This window comes from Rhodamnia argentea, chromosome 1 (genome assembly GCF_020921035.1).
Source record: "Rhodamnia argentea isolate NSW1041297 chromosome 1, ASM2092103v1, whole genome shotgun sequence".
Taxonomy (NCBI): domain Eukaryota; kingdom Viridiplantae; phylum Streptophyta; class Magnoliopsida; order Myrtales; family Myrtaceae; genus Rhodamnia; species Rhodamnia argentea.
In genome coordinates, this window is record NC_063150.1 from 11,061,834 (window position 1) to 11,080,980 (window position 19,147).

Here is a 19,147-nt window from a genome sequence, read left to right on the forward strand (position 1 = left end):
ACTTATCTGAATTTTCTTTAGTATGATTAAATAATAGCCTTACTTTAATGCGTGATGGAAAAATTCCTACATGTATCGCACTTATGTTCCTAGTTTCTGTTTTGTTTATGGACCACGCTCTAAGGGATGAGGTAACATGTACTAAGGTTATATGATGTGGAAATTTGTTAAATCTTTAACTATTGTTTGGTCAAACACGACATAGCATGACAAGTGTAAATAAAAAGGTGGTTAGCTTATGGTGATGCAGACAGGGGATCGATTCATAAATGGTCCGTATCAAATTGACTCATATAACTCATTTATAACCCATTATTACAATGCAAATATTCGGCTCATATTTGATCTAATTAATATTGCTAAAACACTTTCATATTTAATCCAACGTAAGAAAATTTGTCCATTAAAATTTTAAAAAAAATTGTATTACTATACCACAATGGATAATTGTTACAGTTTAAAAAAACTAAATTTTTTATTTTATTTTTTTCTTCTAAAACACTGGACCAGCGACTCAAATAGAAGGTTCCCTGAGGCCGAGCAATCTTCTAGAGTGTGAGACTTGTGGCTGGCGGCGACGAGGAGGCAGGGGTTGACAACTGATCAAGCGAACGGCGGTGGCTGAGCAAGGCAACATTGATTGGAGAGAGAGAGAGAGAGAGAGAGGACTTGATGAAAAGGCCAGACATGGAAGGCTAGATTAATGTTGTGGGAACACGCTCTGATTCAAGCCAAGCCAGTAACTTTGGCATCTCACATCATTTAAAAAGGACAATTTGCTTTCTGAACTTTATGTACACCATGTCTCAAGTTTACCTTAAGAGCGAGGGACCATGTAAGAGAAAAAATAATAGAACAAGCAGCACCTCGAAAATGCCATAGCAAGAATGACACTATACAACAAGCTTTCTTCACCGTACATGCTTATAGTGAACTGCTGTTGTTTTTACCGGTTCCAGATAAGCGCCATAAAAATATCAGCCTCCAAGACTGTACGAAGGACGAAAACTTTGGTTATAAGGATGATCTTTGACTTGATCAATGGATGCAAGCAAATTGACCTGCATGAGAGCCATGACTGAACTTTCAACTATGGAAGATCAAATGTACTTTTTCTTTTCCCAACAGTAAAATGGTTTAAAGAAAAGCAAGCACTAAGGCTGGTCGGTGAGCAAGCACTGTAATTACCTTCATGATCTCACACTTTGAGCTGGACCGTGTCAATGCTGCCAAAACACTGAAGTGGAAGTCCTGTAATGGGACAAGCACATGATTAGCATCTACGCAAATCAAATAGTAATTCGTGTCCTGAAGATAATCCATCCGGTTTCGTCCACTTGCAAAGTTCATATTGTAGAGAGACAAATTACTTTACGACCAATTTCACTGTGGTTGAATAATAAAACAACAAGAAACATCTCTGTCTAGCAAAGGCCACAACCTGCAATGAACCCTGTTCCCTCATGTATCGTTCCGACTTTGATTTTTGAACGCACATCCAATGAAGTTAGCAAAATATATGAATTAGCAACTATCTTTTCACTGTCAAACTGAATCTGCATTTGAAAACCTATACAAGAATAGGAATGTTTCACGGACGCCATCTGCCATTAGAGAAATGTGATGACAGACATCCCCTACATACGATTGAATCTCCTTAGCACCCCATCCAAGGAGGAAATTCGAGCCCTTCAAGAGAATCAAACTACTATGAACTACAGACTGAGAAAAAGAAGATGGCGCCTCATGTACAAGGATAGAATCCCTTTGTTTTGAGAAGCCAATCTAGGACTTCTGAATCTCCGGAGATCAACCCCTTTAACAAAGGAGGTCAACCCATCATCCGTCAATGTATGGACTGACAAATACACATGATCCTAAGGACAATTTACTTAATAGGAGTGGACAAAACATCCATATCCCCACTCAAAAAAAAAAAAAAAAATTGAAACAAGTAGTTTCAAACTCAATTTTGGCACTTGAAAATCAACTTCAAGTCTAAAATCACCAAAGTTGAATTAATGACCAAATGTACGTCAAGTTGAACCCTGCAAATTCCTTCAGCAATCCAACTAGTATGGATAACAAAATATGTTAGGAAGCAAAACAGGAATATTTCTAGAAGTATCACTTCGGGGTTGTGGTTGCTGAAACTCCTATCCACATTGCCAACAGTATTGTCATCCAAATACTACTTGATTGCTTTGTGGGATAGAGAAATCATCTTGACTAGCGGATCAACACTCTCGACAAGAGGAATCAACATGGGGTTGAGCTCTTTCTCTTACTCTTGGATTTATTGACAAAGAAAGAACTCCGACCATCTTGAAAAAGGGGCTAGAACATCCCCTCCCCTTTTGATGGGACCTTTCTCTTAGGACATTGTTCAGTAAAAAAATTTTAAAGTGAAGGAGGTGCAATGAAATTTTCTCAAAGAAGTCTTACAGCAAACATTAGGGGACAAGACAAAGGGTCAGCAAAATTGTTTTTACAATGTTTCTCGATCATTGCTAACCCATATTCCTAAGAATGATGGACGTCATAAGCTAGTGGCAGAACATAGATATAGGTGAACGGGTTGCTATTATTTCAAGGAATGGGGAAACATTTTCAGTCTGCAAGTTAACAACGTACAAGTTAATGTGCTTCTTACAAAGCTTATGAAACAAGAACACTTACCCTAAATGGATCGCCTCTTAAAGACTGCACATACATAGAATTTCCAGAGTTCCCATCCTGCAAAGAATAGATTAGCAAAAAAGAACACCAATACCTTGCAAACCTTTCATACACAGGAGTCATATAACAATTATTAAAGTGTACCTCCAAGAAGACATCCCTCAGTCGCCTTCCAGTTTGAGCACAGCAGATGCGGACTACATGCTCATCACAACTTCCACTGATGACATAGTCCCTTCCATTCATATAATATGAACGTGTGTAATTATGAGCACTTCCAGTTGAAGCTATCTCGAATTTCATTTGGATCCTTCCATCACCAGCTAAAAGCTGCTTGACCTGTAGCAGTCAACAATTAGCCTCCGTTGTTTTTCTCTAGAGTCAAAGGACACCAAAATTTCATGATCCTCAGGAATAACTAATCATCCATTTCAGTTTGTTTTGTGTTTTTTTTTTTTTTTTATTTGGGGGGGGAGGGGGATGTGGTGTGGGGAAGGGGTCAGTGGGGTTTCAAGAGGTTTTAAAAACTTCAATCTACCCAACATCACAATCTTCACTACATTCTCCTGAAAATCATGAAGACCAAAACAAAAGGAAGCATAAATTTTACAAAGGAAGCGAGTTTGCATTGCTCGTGCAAAGGGGAGTAATATATTATCACTTAAGCTAGCCGGCATTTTCTTAAATAATCAACAGTCTTGTATGATGCCATTTTTAAATTCCACCAAAAACAAACACTGTCATCAAGCACATTGATGCGAACAAATGTGTGACATATCAAAACTTCAATGGGCTATTAAGGATTAAGACTAACCCTAATCAAAAAGGTAATGTCAACAAAGTATATGCAGTAATGACTTTACATGATACAAGCATATTAACCTCAGAGAATTTCAGTCTGTAGTGTGCCTGAGTTGAATTTGGCTCATATGAAATACTAGAAAAGAGAAGAAGGTTCCGGTCTGTTCATTACCAAACTCCTCTGTCAATTCCACATGCTTATTGGTGTCAACAGCAGAGAAATGAAAAACCGGAAAAAAGACGGGACACATGTCTATGTGAAATACCTCGTTATCAACAGCGGAGACTAGCAGATAATGGTCATCAGGGGAGAAGCAAACCATTACATTTTCCCTGGAGCTTGAAGCTGTATAGCAAGGTCGCACTGGAGTCTCTCTCAGATCCCACATCTTGACATCACGGTCGAATGATGAAGTAGCAAACAAAAACGGAGAGTGATTTGCAAATTTAGCAACATTTATAGGTTCGCGGTGCAAATCCCTGAATAACTCCATGCGTTCACCAGTGGCAATGTCATAAAGAGCAATGTTTCTTGTGTATCCACTAACAAGAAGCCTATCATCCATCGAATTGACATGTACGGAGGTCAACCGCTCAAAATCATCAAAAGTGACGGCATCATAACTGAATGAGAAGTCTGAAACTTTCGGGGGTATACAATTGATGTCAAACAGCTTCAACGACCCGTTGTCAGAACCTGCAATAAGCTACTTGTCCAAAAACAAAAGACCATCAGTCATCACATGTCATCAAATAATGAAAGAGACCTACAAAAACTAACAAGCTGTGAATTTATATTAGACCTCATACTAGATGAAATATCTAACCTTGCCAATACATGGTTGTTTTATATCTACACGTCTATTAAAGCCAAGTGCTAAGCAGATGGAGTTTAGAGGAGTGGACTATAACTGTACATGAAACCAGTATAGAAAAAGCACATGTTCAAGTTCAAATGTTTTACCTCAAGAAAATATCCCAGATGAATCGTTCTAGCCTTAAAGAGAGCACTTAATTAGCATCCCAAAACATATTTGCTTTTTCTTTATACAGATTGATGTTTTTAACTTGTACACATGTTGGAACAAATGCTTATAATTTCATACATAGACTACACCATTCGCTACTCCCTAAGATCGAGTAAGATAGATACCTTGGATGGATATTTCTTGAGCCAACAGAGACCCAAAATACTATTTTCCACTCCTGTTGATGGGACATAACCAACAATGTTTCCACATTCATGGTTGGTAATAATTATTTCGCCATCCAAAGTTCCAAAAGCCATAAGAGAAGGGTCTGACAGATTGTACTCAAACTGCCTCGGTCGAAGTTGTGTACCTTCTTCTTTGATAAGATGGCTAACTTGCGAAACTGGTTGCATGAGAGGCCACACAGATGACCCAAGTTTGGCTGCAGTAAGAGATCTTGAGAAAAATTGTTGGCCTGTCCTAGAAGAAACTGAATGCTTTAATTTAATTGATTTCGGGTGGTAAAAGCTGACTTTTCCCATTTCACGTTGATGCAGGACTGCAATGACACTTTCTTTGTGCTGTCGACCATAGGGTAAGTTCTCATAGTGGCTCGAGAAAACATTTTTTGCTACTTCTTTGTCCACCTCCTGGACAGGAAGGTTGTCCAATACTTCCAAACGAGGCAGACAAACGATCATATATTCTCTGTAGTATTTCTCATAGCATATAGGTGAGCAATGATGAGAGACATACTTTTTGAATGTGGCACTACCGTTCTTCGACATCTGCTTCTGAGCACACATAAAAACTGATTCTTTGTCAATGATCTACAATCCGCCAAAAGAACCCTGTTAACAATCTAACACATTCATCATCTACAAACAACAGAAACAATAAATCACTTCCCAAAAACCTATAGGTATATTGATGTAAAGCATACCCCCGTCTACCCCATAACCATTATGTCTGCCACAGGATTCATTAGCTATGGACAAATGCATGGGAGAAAGTAAGTTGCTTACTTGCTCAACTTCATCAAGAACTTTGTGCATGGCGCTGCCATGAGAAACAGATTGTACAGCTTTGTAGGAAGGATAGTTCGGTAGAACTGATCCATTTTCCTTGCCAACATGAAGATTTGCCTTTTCACTGTAGAGAGAAGCACACGGTCCAGTGTCATGGCAACATAAGCATTTCTGGAATCGTAGTTCCACTAAAGAAGGAAGCTTAGACAATACAGCAGTTGTTGTCCAGAGATTAGCCACTCTTGTCTCGCACATTGATAAGCGCATCAGATTTGGCATGCCAGAAAAACAGTCCTTGTGGAAGCTAGTGACTGAAGTACAGAAATCCAGGTTAAGGGTATGCAACTGTGTGAATCTACCAACCATGTTGAGCTTCTGAATTTGGAGGGACCAGAAACTGAAGACTTCACAAGAAACTCCACTCTTGTTCAGATTGCTGCAAAGAGAGCAAAAGAACTAAGACAAGCTAAAATGCCTATTGTTACTGCAAAGTGCAGCATAACCAGTACTTGGGAAACTTTGTAAAGTAACCTAAAATGAGCAGCCCTCACAAGCAGTGATAGAGGGAGGTTAATTGTCATTTTAAGCAATATTGGGGACCTTTTGCTAATAGAACCTTTTGAGAGGTCAAGTTTCAATGGACCCAAAAAAACATGAAGTACTATAACATTTCATCTTTTTTGTTAGAGGGAGGGTGCGATAAACTGAATTTCTTGGCAAAGCACGAAATAAGCTCAATGCAATGTTAATACTGACCTTATAAATTCCTCCCCAAGGGATGAATCCTGGAGATTAACAGCATGTAGCTTATCACCGATCGCATGCATCAAACCAATGAGATGTTCTGTGTTCAAGAGGCGAGATGAGTTATGAACAACGTCAACTGTGTCAACATCAAATGAGTGGATTTCCATGAAAACGTCAATTATTGGTAGGAGATCAGAGTCATGTAGATGATCCAGTGAGATAACAATGTGACATCCTCCACAGGAAGTCATCTCTCTCTTACCCTGTGTAACAAAGATAGAACACAATCACGACAAAAATTCTTTCAGACATCTAAGGGAAAATATGAAAAAGCACATTGCAATATGAACTCCAAATTCTGGAAATTCAAGCTATGCGAAGGTATAAATAATTTAAGTTGACCTTGTCTCAAGAAGAACTTATAAAGTCCTTTAGCTTCCAAAAATTGCTAATCTAAGTATGATTAATATGCTGAAAACAGCAAAAAGTTAGTGCAACCTTCATAAGCATTAGTATAAAGCTTCGGGTTTTTTCCAACATAAATGCTCAGTGTCTATTTTAAGAGAAACCGAACCAAAAAGCTTTAGCAGTAGGTGCACCCAAGTGCATTTTCGTATATAGCCAACCTAGACCTGGTGACAAAACAATATGCTATAATGGACGCAAGCCCCCATTTCAAATCGAGACAATGTAATAGGATAGGGTTCATTGCTTGTAAAGCAAAAGCAAAAGCAAAGCGCAAGATCGAAGCAAAGTGCAAGCCATTACTATGTAAAACACCATCCAAGTGTCACATCATAAGAGAAGAAAAAAGAACGGGGACATGGGGGCAATACAAATATTGCACTTAAGTAACGTGGGCTCCAAGAACATGAAATATCAGTGGAACACGGAAACTGCAATGACCTCCAATCCTTTCATTCTAACTGAAAACTTGCTATTCCATTAGTAAACTTCAAGTGTCCAAAGTGTAAGCTTGATACAGTTTACCGTTCTCCCATTTGGAGCATTATACTAAACCTTCCCATCAAGGACGCAAGGTTTAATCCAGGGCCAATTTCCCCAAACTAAACAGAAGAATCTTTTCTAAATAGAAGTTATGCCTTCGTATAGATATGTCCTTAAGAAAGCACATACACAAGTTGAGGAAACATACTTTATGTGCTTTCAAGAGTCATTACCATTTATACCGCAATAAAGATTCTGTTCTGAGACTAATAATTTGCGCATCCACCTACATTTATTATAATCGGGCATCAAAAGCCGACAACAAATCAGCATTAGGTGCAGCGTGCAATATACAAGCAATGTAGCTATTTTTTAGGTTAATCTTTCAACAATTTCTATGAAAGTAACTCTAGCAGTCAGGAAAGGGAAACGCTGACTGTTTTATGGTTATAAGGCTTTCCTCGAAAGCAATTGCAGAATAACAAAACAAGGGCATTCACGTAAAGCTGCAGTAGACAGTTAATCCAAGTCCGATTATTCTGCGATAAGCTTGAGCAACAAGACGGTTATGATATGCAGCATTAAGCACGTAGACAAATCATAGACTAAAGGAATCCCAATACATCGCAATTCAAAGGCAAGACCTTCGAAAACCACGATACGACTTCAGCATTGGGTTGCGTCTGATGCCTCTTGCAAGAATCCAGATACCTGACAGTATAAACCAAGGACTAACCAAGATCAGAAAGTAATTATGATCCAATGGACAATCACTTTACCCGGTTAGCATACTTTTAACAGCTGCCGGTTAGTGAACTTTTAGCAGCCAATGAATCTCAAAAGCAGGGAAACAAAGAAAAAGCACGGCATAAAATGCAAATATGGCTTCGTTTCTAAGTATATATTAGCTGCCAATTAACCCAACTCCAAGAGACAGATCTTGCTAATGTTGCTCTGTTTTCCGATATTTGCTCGCCCTAAAATTTCCTTCTTTGAGCATAAAAGATTCAGCAAACAAGAAGAAGGCTAAAAATCCAGTCTTTGGCGGGATGACAACTGAACATGCAAAATCACTCTAGCAAACTCGTTTCCTCCAACCATTTCGAGCAAATTTCACTCATTACCCAGCCCAAGCCTTCCTCTGGCTGTAATCAGAACATATACTCTGTAATTGCAGTGACCACGACAGGAGAACAAAACCCATCTCACATGAAGGGGAAAGAATCACAGAAAGGCCAAAGGAAAACCAAGATCAGGACGGAGGGTAGCAGTACCGAGCTTCCATGCTTGGTGTCTCCATGAAGAAGGCAGGTTCGTGCTCCCTGGTCACTCAAACTTCCGCAGCAAATGGGAAAGTCGGGAGTGGGTAACAGTGCAAGCAAACGAGCGTTTCGCCGTTAACACATGGATGAAACTAAAGAAGGAATAACCACAGGTGGTGGTGGTACCAGCCGAATATTTGTAAGAACACTTGTGGGGACAAAGGACACGACATGTTTGATTAAGAGAGAGAGAGAGAGACAGAGAGAGTTGGGAGAAAAGGAGCGGTTTTTCCTGGCACCATAAGTTTGGCGGGACCAGCCATTTTGAGAGGGACAGGAAAATTTTTTACGAATAAGAGAAAAACGTGCTGGTGAAGTGAAGAGTTAGGGACGGGAGGTTTCCTCACCTTTTCCGATTTTGTTGTTTTGTTTCTTCAGCGGCAAATTCTGCTATAGTCCAACAAAACTTTTGATTGGTTTTTTTTTTTTTTTTGCAAATGGAAAAGTGAAGTGGGATGGGATTGAGAAATTTAGAGATTCGGTCTTCTTGGCTAAGTGCATGTAAGTACGTTTGATGGAAATGGTGGATGGAAAAGGTTCGGAACGCGTTGGTTGCGTAGGAGTTGAAAATGAAATTCGCATAGATAAAGGCCGCCACCAAGATATAAATGAAACATACTACCGATCAAGAATAAAGAAGTTAGATGACTTTGGGATAAGGAAAGATCACTATCAAGACCTAAAATAATAACTCGAGTTAAGGATGAAGAAAATTTTGGTCCACTATCAATTATAGGATAAAATATCGAAGATAAATATTCATTCACTTAAGTAAAATATCATGTAGCTTATTAAATTCAAGTCTTATGTCATGCAAACAAAATTGCTCCTCTACTTATAGGAGGACTCTACTAAGTATATGATAATAACTCTTAAGAGTTTTATAACCATAATGATTCTTGAAACTGTCAAAACACTAAGAAACACTAAGAAACCAACAGCACTCTCAACACTCATAAAACCAAGACTAGAAATCGACAACGCAATGAACTAAAACCAAATGTGTATTAACTAAGTCTTGGACTCTCCAAATTCGTTTACCAGCCGTGGAAGCCGAAGATCAGCTGATAGCTATGGAAATCGAGCAAAATAGCCTCCAGTTGCTAGATAGTTGATTAGGAGCCTCGAAATTGAGAACTAGTCTTGTAAATTGACAACTACGCGGTTGATCGACAATTATGGAATCGTCGACTTTAACCTTGGACCTATTGAATCAAGCTATAGTTGAAATTGATCTTTGCTAGCATGAGTAATGATTAGGCTAGTTCAATCGACGAAACATAAGTCGGGCTTAAACTTAATGCTCCCGCATCAAAAAGTAATTTGGAACCACTTTAATAAGTGAAATTTGTTCTAGTGATAAAGTATAATAAGCTATACTCCAAGTCATAAATGAGAAGCACAAAGACTGATAGGGACAAGACAGAGAGACAAAAGATTTAGCTTATGGTCTACGCCAATTCTACAAAAGTAGAATAAGCAATCTTACATGAAAAAGACTAGCAGAAGATGGTAGCATCTTCCCCCTCTTGATGGAATTACAAATCGCCACATGATTTGTCATTTTAATCAGAATGATCTACGACACATGATTCATCATTTATTTTTGTGGTTAGTCAAGTGAAATTTTCCCAAGATATACCCTAAACGTGGGGTTAATTACCTGCGCCAAAAGTAAGAGAAGATTAGATATTAGCGGGACTAACTCGAATAATATCAACTTTTAATCTCAAATAATTAACTATCGGACTCATGAAATATCTCACTAATCCCATAAGCCTAAGACCTAGGAAGACTCGAACTGAAACTACAGCGAATATCCTTTATTATATAAAGAGTCAAATATGTCACATCACATGGATTGGTTACATTAACTATACATATAGCTCATTTTTCACGAGGGGGCCAATTTGCGACCTGTCTATACTATATGTCTGACTTTAAATGTGGGTGTCGACCCCCTTAAAACATACCTGTCTAAAAATGTTAACACTTTTAGACATTTGGAAAAATAAAAATAGACTACTCGACACAGGTTCTAAACTTTTCGGTCTCAATTAGAAAGATTTTTTGGGGCTCGACTCTAAGATTTTGAACCTTTTAAGGGAAGGTTAACCTCAACAGATCGATAGAATATTCAAATCGTAGAATGAGTAACCGAGAGAGATAAACCCTTTTACACATAAGCATCTGCATGTACAAGCTGTTTACTGGAACAAGGGTTTTAATGGAGGTGCAACCCATCTAGACTCTCTCATGTCACTATGGACGTGAATGATAACCGTTATATTTCTCTATTTCTCTCCCAAACCTATTTTTAGTTTGGAACGCAAATCCGTTTGGTAACGTAGTTTCATTTTTCTATTTCTAAAACGAAATATTGTTCCATAATTAGGTTTGGAACAGAAATGTGAAGTAAAAATTTCTGCTTTTTTAAGTTCATAAAACAGAAATCAGAAATAAGAATTATTCTCATCGCTCACTCTCTCTCTCTCTCATGTCCCTGTCGTCGGTCGCCGGTCGTCATCCAGCCATCGTCCCCGATTGCCGGCCGTAGCAACCGTAAAAGTTTATACTATTATCAAATAAGTTTTTGTTTCGAAAATATAAATTTTATGTTGTTATCAAATCAAACGCACTTTTTTGTTTATAAACTCGTTCATAAATATAAAAAAAAATCTTATTTTTATATAAAAATTGTTGTCAGGAGCACAAATGATAAGCTGTGCATACGTGTCTTGCCTGTCCAGTTCTATGTTGCAATGACCAATTTGTGTTTGGTAGGCACTAGGGCGGGTTGGTAGTAGGGCAATAAATGATACATACATATATATATATATACATACATAAAGCAGATATTATTTAATGAAAAATGAGGTCCATGCCAAGGGATAATGGCTCCTAAACAAAGTCAAAATCGCTAGCGCAAGACAGATAGACAGGAGCGGCCTGACCTATATAACACATCAAGCAACTTGGTGATAGGACCCCCTGGCGCTCAGATTTATATAAATCTTTCCATTGTCTTCATCCCATAATCGGTCAAAGATATATCTTCTAAACGCATAATGCCATTATTTCTAGGACCCATTCAAATCATTCTCTAATTCTCACACATTCGATATCTTTCGATAAAGTCTGGACCGAATGGATAAATCAATCAACAAATTCGATGATCCGACATAAGAATTCTGATGATCCCGTCGATCGATGCGTCTTCTACGTAAAAAATTAAATAGCAAGCATGGTATGCTTAAGAGAAGCAAACGAGAGACATGTTTCATGCTTGCAACTTTTACCTCCTTCCAATCTGGATGGCTGCTTAGCAAACGTGTCCAAGTTATTATCTATTCATTCAATTATTCCATGTGTTGTAGATAATATATATTGATATTCTAACTTCTTTTCTTGGGTCAACTTCTTGTTCCGCGTGGATTTTTGACGAGTCGCGAATCATAGGCGGCTCCGAGAATCCAGACGCCTTCCTTGAGGAGATTCAACTCGTCGGGTCAGATTCCTTAGAAAGCAAAGATGTTTGGTATTGCATAGAATACTCCCAAATAAGATGAGACTTTATCTCACGTTATGTTGACCTTGTTGAAAAGGAGAAGTTATCTGACTAGTAAGAGTGATGGCCAAGAGACAAATCTTCACGATGAGATTGAAAAAAAACAAAGCGCATTGGAAAAATACATTTCGTAATGCAAAATCAACGAGTGTCATGAGGAAAATGAATGGCTATGTACCCCAGCGCCACAACATCCAACACACAAATGAATGATAACCATTTTGCTTTTGAAATCAATTTTTCATCCGAAATAGATTTTATGTTTTTAGTTTATGGACGAATTTATAAGCTGGTAAATACATTTGATGACGACATAGAATTTCTGTTTTCAAAATAGAAATTCGTTTTAACAATATAAAATTTCTAGGGTTGTTGGCGATTAGCAAACCGATTATCGTGGTACTACGAACAGTGAATTGGCGATCGGGACACGAGAGAGAGGGATTGGGCCATGAGAAGAATTTTTATTTCTCATTTATGTTTCAAAAATAGGAAGGCTAAAAATTTTGACTTCTCATTTTTGTTCCAAACCTATTTCTAGAATAATCTTTTGTTCCGTAAATAGAAAAATGAAATGTGTTATCAAACCGATTTATGTTCCAAACCCGTTGGAATGCAAATATAGAAACAAAATGGTTATCATTCGCGCTCTAAATAACCAATTAAGTTTGCATTGTTTTTTTTGAAAACTTCGTGATAAAAAAAATATTTTCATGAAAATCATTTAAGAAAAAGCTAATTGTTATTTGTTTAGTGTTTAGAGAAAGTGAATTCCTCCATGCCGGAAAGGAGAAGTCGTTTTCCCTAATCTAAGCTTCTTTTCAATTCATGGAAAACGTTTTTTGTAGATCGATTAGTTTTCCATCATTCAGACACCGAAAATTCGAGAAAAAATTTCTCGAAAATAGTTTTCCTTCGAACAAGCGAACCCTAAGATTCTGTTCAGTAGGGACTCAACTCTGAACGGGGTTGTCGCGGTTTTTATAAGGTTTTCGGCAAGCACTTCACTGATCCGGTCATTTCAAAGTTACGGCAGCTTGTAGCAGCTTTCAGAAGTCGGCATTGAGGTGCCACATTTTCATAAACTTGTAATTACCAAACATTAAAAGTTACGACACATCTGCAACTCCGCATAGCTAGAGAAAATTTACGTTTGGTGCCTTGGTGGGCACTAGGGTGGGTTTGGTACCTGGGCAATAACGTCTTTATCGTACTTTATCCCATAATAATTTGTGAAAGATATATCTTCTAGAGATGCAGAATGTCATTGTCTCTAGAACCCATTCAAATTCTTCCCCTAATTCTCATATAATTTTTTAATCTTTGCTAAAGTCCCGAATCGATTATCAAAATAAAGCGTTTAGTTACGCGACACGAGTATGTTTAAGATGTGCTTAAGATATGCGATAGCGACAATTGGGAAGATTGTTTCGAAGGGATCGTAGACAAAATAGAACGTGATTGAAATTGGCATGATAAGCAATTGGTGCTCGGCAAGAGAAGCAAAAGAGGCATGTTTCGTGCATGCAAGTTCTTTTTTTTTTTTATCTTTCTTCCAAAACTGAATGGCTGCTCAAGGGTCGCCGTCCAACCAAACATATGTAAATTATGATTGAATCCTTCAATTATTGACATGTGTTGTAGGTAATAGACATTGATATTTAATTTGCCTTTCCTTTTTGGGGTCTTCTCGTTCCACGTAGATTATCAGATAAGATGTGGACATCGCACGTCATGAAGTTATCTTCATGATAAGAGCCGATGGCCCGAGGGAAAATCATTGTGATAAGAGCAAAATGCACATTGGAAAAGGACTCTGATGAAAAGACAAATCGACAAGTGTCGTGTGGATCTTATCAGCCATGAAAAGTGATGTCATAACTTTCATAAGGAGTTTAGCAAACACCTCATCGGTGCAGCTATTTTCAAGTTACAAGTGCTTCTAATAGTTTTCAAAAAACTATCTTACCCAACTTTGAGATGCTTTAGCTTTACGGTACGTGTTACCAAACGACAAAAAACTACAATACTTCATAGCACAGAAATACCAATCAACATAGCTGGAATTTAGCTATGGCTATACCAAACAGGCTCTAATTAGTGTTTCACAAGTCTCTCTCTCTGTGTTTTTTTTTTTGGCACGTCGCATTTGACGAGATGAAATATGTTAAAGATTCCTCGAATGCCTCTATGTTTGATATTAAACCTGGCATTTTTGGAAACACTAATGTGAAACTATAGTGATGGTGTGTGTGCGTCATTGTAGCAATGTCTAAAGTTGTAAAAACTAAAGATTAAACGCTAAAAATTCCAGAATCGAAAATCTTTTCTTGTGTCGAATCGAAAATCTTTAGGTGAACAAAATATTTGCAAATTTTATTTAGGGAGTGTGGGATTTGTCACTAAAACGTAGGTAAGTAACTTAAATTTTTCATATTCGATGTATTGTTTTGGGCCTAGTTATCTCAGTAAACGAAAAGGGCCCTCGTGATTATGAGGCATTCATCTTCATCCTTTATCTTTCCTTTGGGCGGAATATGGTCTTCAGACATTGCAATATGTCTAACTAATCACATTCCATAAATCATGTGACATTCGACTCTTCCTCTTCACAACTTGTTTAAGGAATTCAAGTTTTTTATATAAAAAAAAAAGATTTTTTGGGCTGGGAGACCAAGGAAGTCCGGCCCATCCCTCTTCCAAAGGTACAGAAAGTACGGTCCAAAGCCCAACTGTAAATGGGCCACGAGGCCCACAACTGAATAGATACGTACACATATAACATAATGTCTATCCAACCAAAAATTCACATACGGATCTTATGGGAGAGTGTCAAAAAAGTCCTAAACCTATTGTATTAATACCAATTCAGTCCTAAACCTTTTTCATTTATGTTAATTGAGTCAATCCAATCAATTTTGGTTGGAAATTAGTTGACGTGGACGTCGGTTACCCTACGTGACACGGCTGGCATTGACGTGAATTTTTTTAATATTTTTTAATATATTTAAATAATTTTAATATTTGTTTTAAAGATTGAGAAAAGAAAAAGAAAAAAAACCAAAAATTTATTAAAAAATTATTAAAATTACTTTAAAATATCAAAAAAAATATCTATGTCGGCGTAGGTCGTGCCACGTATGACAACCGACGTCCGGGTTAACGAATTTCCTGCTAAAATTGGTCAGATTGACTCAATTAAAAGAAATACAAAAATTTTATAACTGAATTGGCACTAATGTAATAAATTTAAGACTTTTTAACACTTATACCCGGATCTTATTAACACGTGCTTAACGGGAAAATATCTTATTCTCAAGGCATTGATTATTCATATCACAGGGACAAGCACCATATTAGAAATTGCAATTCTTTTCATATATATATTGGTCAGAATTCTTTTCTTATTTTACTAAGTTACAAAAGCAAAAATCTTGTTAAAAATTTGCTAATGTGACTGAATTTACGTTGAAACTATTAAAAAGAACCCAAAAAAAAAAAATGGATCTACTTGAGAAGAGCATTTAAGTGATCATGAAAAAAAAAAAAAAACAACCTAGTTAGACACTAGAAAAGAGAAATAACAAATAGTTACAAGCGACTAAATTGTAGTGACAAAAGAGTTAAGTGTTATTTAGAGACAAATCAAACTTAGACAAAATCAAGCAAGTGGTATTTGAGTGAAAAGGGTGAAAATGATTATCATCGTTGCCCGATCCTCTTGAATTTTCTTTTAAAAGAACATACTACATGTTCTTAAAATAGGAAAATGGTTTTTTTTTACTTCTGAAAAGAAAACGTAAGAAGTTTGAAAACATAGTGATGTGCAAGAAATCGTAGCAAGTTGACGGTTTGCTGTTTATTACAACAAAAAAAGAACGAGGAAGAAAATGAGAGGTGGGTGGGACAAAACTGATTAGAAAATAAAACTTGCGCAATGCTTTTATTTAGTGCTACCTTGACTATCGAATCATGTCTATTAAATGTTTGTTGAGGTTTTAATGAATAGTTGGGATATCCAGTGGACTGGCAATTACCCAATTACCAAAGACTCGATAAGTATACAAACGAAATGCCCTTTAACGAAATACCCTTTAACCATATCGCTCATTGATATAGATCCCGAGACCGATTAATAAAATCACAAGTTATAGACATCGTCCGCATTACAAACTCGACAAAGAAATCACCCGTTGATTAGAAGGGTCCATGACATGATGGCATGTCAAATTTCAAGGAACACATCTCAAATTCAAGACACACACACATAATACAGTGACAAGAACTTGGAAAGTTCCGAGTAGGGTTTCCCCAAAGCGAAGTAATAATAACTAAAGACAGCTGTAAAAAGAGGATTATTACTTCCAAGAGGGGGTTTTCCCCCCATTTGAAAAAAGTGGTTTGTAGACCCCGAATAAGAAAATGAGGCAGGGCAGAGCCCAGCTCCCTCAAGAAGCACCCCCCCACCTCCTTACAAAGAATTACAAATCATAAAAGTTCCCGAAACCAAACGAATCCCACCGTCACCAGTCAAGAACAGATCTCTGTTTTACTCTGGGGAAAGCACAAATTTTAATATCAATGAAACCAAGGATGCGAGTGTCAGCCTGTCATGATAAAGATAACATGGCCAGAAGAAGAAAAAAGATTAAATCAAATCTCAAATGAACAGACATCAAATCTCTCACTCTCTCTCTCTTTTTCTCTCCGTCTCGCTCAGTCGTCTTTCTCTAGACTCTAGAGGATCAATCCAAGGACAGCACATCCCAATGCTAGGCCTGAAGCTATCTTCTGCACGCTCCTCATGGCTTCTGCTCCACTCTGCAAAACCAATTTTTTGCACCAAAAGATTCGAAATAGCTCAGAACCCCAGAACAAATCAATGCTAATCTAATCTGATCTAATCCCATGTTTCTACAACGTTCAATGGGAGCAATTATGGTGATCCGGCAAAGCACGTGCCCAAAAACAGACATCAACGTTTTGGGTCTCGATGTTTATGCATCGGGTTCTGGAATTTTTTCAAGGGAGGAAACTTTCTTGGACAGTGAGTACCCAACTTGAACAGCATATGCAGCCCACAAAGGGAAGCAGAACTACAATGCAGATTTTGATTAACTGGGTAGATTCTTACTGTGAAAAACAAGTTGGGAGACAGTTCAATTCTCCAAGTACAGAGCGAGTGCGAGCTATAAATGGAAGTAAAAAGTGCAGGATACTTGTTAATTTTTCTCAAAGAACAGAGCTTTACTTCACTCGAAAAAGCCACTGGTGAGGAACTAAAGTATGGTCAGATCTCTGAAGGAACCAGTCAGATCTGAGCTCGCAATGCACATCTCAACCAGATATGTGATTTTACTACGCGTCATCTAAGTGATAATTGTGATTTCATCTTACTAAGCGGTATACAAACGCAATGCAGGTTGATTTAGTGCCGCGATTCGACGAGAAAGTACCAATTTTTGGTCTATAGCGACGCACATAATCAACTAGATGGGAGAAGAAAAGTGCCGAGTGAGAAATTACCTGATCGTTCAATGCCGGTCCAGGAGACGACGCCTCACCCTGGCTCGCCCCAGGCGCCTCAGCAGGCGGCGCAGGTGGGCTGAGCAATGCCGGCGACGGCGCTGGCGCACCCTTCTTGGACTTCTTCTTGCTGGGCGCCGGCGCCGGAACCTCCACAGCAGTCGGAGGAGAGCTCTCCGGGGCAGTCGTCGGCGCGGGCGAGGGAGGCGACTTCGCGGGAGCCGGAACCGGGGGGGAGCTCACCGGCACTGGAGCTGGAGGGGGGCTCGCCGTAGGCGGAGACGCGGGCGTGACGGCCGGGGCAGGGGTCTCCGCCTTAGATGGAGGAGCCGAGGCCGGAGCGGGGGTGGAGGCGGGGGGCGAGGCGACCGGAGCGGGGGTCGTGGGCTTGGCCGGGGCCTTGGCGGGAGCGGCGACCGGGGAGGCGGCGGGAGCCGAGGTGGCCGGGGACTTAGTGGGGGCGGCGGCGGGAGACTGGCCTCCGACGCCGGCGACGACGAGGCAGAGCAATGCGAGGGGGAGTACGTTCTTGCGATCCATGAAGAAAAAGCTTCGAGAGAGAAAGAGAGAGAGAGAGAGAGAGAGAGGAGAGAAGCAGGTGCACAGTGAGAGTGACACAGAGAGAGGTTCGCGAGCTTTGCTTTAGAAGAGGCGAGAGTGATTATATAAGGGCGAGCGCACGGCGAAGTGGGGACCACCAGAAAGTAGCCGTTGGATCGTCAACGTTTTTGCGCAAACGAAGGAGGACAAAGGAGGAGGAGGAGGATCGGCCAGCGTGGCGTTCGGAACACAGTCTGGCCCGGGCCCCACCCGACGCGGTCGGTGCATGTGAGGAGATTAGCAAAGCCAGGTAAGGATCGTATAATTATTGCAAAAGAACGCAAAAAAATTTATTGTAAGTGGTACGACTACTCCAGGGGTCGATTTGGGTTCCAGATTAGAGGTCATCCACACGTATCGATCCGACCGTCAATCGTCCGGATCAGTCTGGTATCACTGTATCGTAAAATTGAAATAGATGATTTTCGATCCAATTTTCGATTTTAAAAGAGAATTGGACTGTCCGGACCAATTATTATTTTTTAATTTCTAAAACGTAAACCTAAAAGTGCATTGTTTAATTTTATTTCAGTGATGAATCCTATTACTATAGATTGACAAAGGCCGATGTATCTTTTGATTGGACCCCTCTCCTAAATTACAAAAATTATCCTCGTCAATACTGCCGTGTCACGTGACACTACCGGCGTCCAAGCCAGCATTTTCCAACCAAATAAAATTTTCCTTATCAAATGACGAAAAATATTTTCTAGTTTATTTTCATGTTACAACTAAACACCGAAAAATATTATCATTTTCCTAAAACAATGAATTTTCGAAAAAATATTGTACAAAAATGTCATAATTCTCACGAAGTAAATGGAGCCTAAAATGAGCGTTGTATCGAACTATACTTTGAGTGTCCTTTTCCCCATAATTTGTTATGCATGGGGAATGAACCAATGTAGGAAATGCAAGTCATACCCATAAATTTTCCCATAGCTAACCAATTTTTGA

At 38.9% G+C, this 19,147-nt stretch overlaps 2 protein-coding genes across 3 annotated transcripts; both read right to left on the reverse strand.

The window, feature by feature from the left end:
- Positions 1 to 725: 725 nt before the first annotated feature.
- Positions 726 to 8,629, reverse strand: LOC115747011. Of its 2 annotated transcripts, XM_030683028.2 has the most exons (11): positions 8,449 to 8,629; positions 8,249 to 8,339; positions 7,819 to 7,885; positions 6,236 to 6,489; positions 5,477 to 5,915; positions 4,634 to 5,281; positions 3,747 to 4,187; positions 2,824 to 3,018; positions 2,680 to 2,736; positions 1,189 to 1,251; positions 726 to 1,061 (listed from the first exon to the last, which is right to left on the reverse strand). In XM_030683028.2, exons 2-11 carry the CDS (start codon positions 8,293 to 8,295, stop codon positions 978 to 980), a joined length of 2,295 nt encoding a protein of 764 aa, XP_030538888.1. In that variant the 5' UTR covers positions 8,296 to 8,339; positions 8,449 to 8,629; the 3' UTR covers positions 726 to 977. The 2 variants fall into 2 exon arrangements, with proteins under 2 accessions (XP_030538888.1, XP_030538889.1); XM_030683029.2 differs by lacking the exon at positions 8,249 to 8,339 and having other exon boundaries at positions 8,449 to 8,628.
- A 7,821-nt stretch (positions 8,630 to 16,450) lies between these two features.
- Positions 16,451 to 18,199, reverse strand: LOC115747012 (lysine-rich arabinogalactan protein 18-like). The gene is made up of 2 exons (XM_030683031.2): positions 17,591 to 18,199; positions 16,451 to 16,885 (listed from the first exon to the last, which is right to left on the reverse strand). Exons 1-2 carry the CDS (start codon positions 18,128 to 18,130, stop codon positions 16,802 to 16,804), a joined length of 624 nt encoding a protein of 207 aa, XP_030538891.1. The 5' UTR covers positions 18,131 to 18,199; the 3' UTR covers positions 16,451 to 16,801.
- Between the last annotated feature and the right edge of the window lie 948 nt (positions 18,200 to 19,147).

Coding starts and splice junctions, on each gene's coding strand:
- LOC115747011 (XM_030683028.2), bottom strand. CDS start 8,295: ATGAGTGAAATTTGCTCGAAATGGTTGGAGGAAACGAGTTTGCTAGA. Junction 7,886..8,248: donor GAGGAAACGAGTTTGCTAGA/GTGATTTTGCAT, acceptor TTATACTGTCAG/GTATCTGGATTCTTGCAAGA. Junction 4,188..4,633: donor TCAAGAAATATCCATCCAAG/GTATCTATCTTA, acceptor TTGGACAAGTAG/CTTATTGCAGGTTCTGACAA.
- LOC115747012 (XM_030683031.2), bottom strand. CDS start 18,130: ATGGATCGCAAGAACGTACTCCCCCTCGCATTGCTCTGCCTCGTCGTC. Junction 16,886..17,590: donor GACCGGCATTGAACGATCAG/GTAATTTCTCAC, acceptor TTGGTTTTGCAG/AGTGGAGCAGAAGCCATGAG.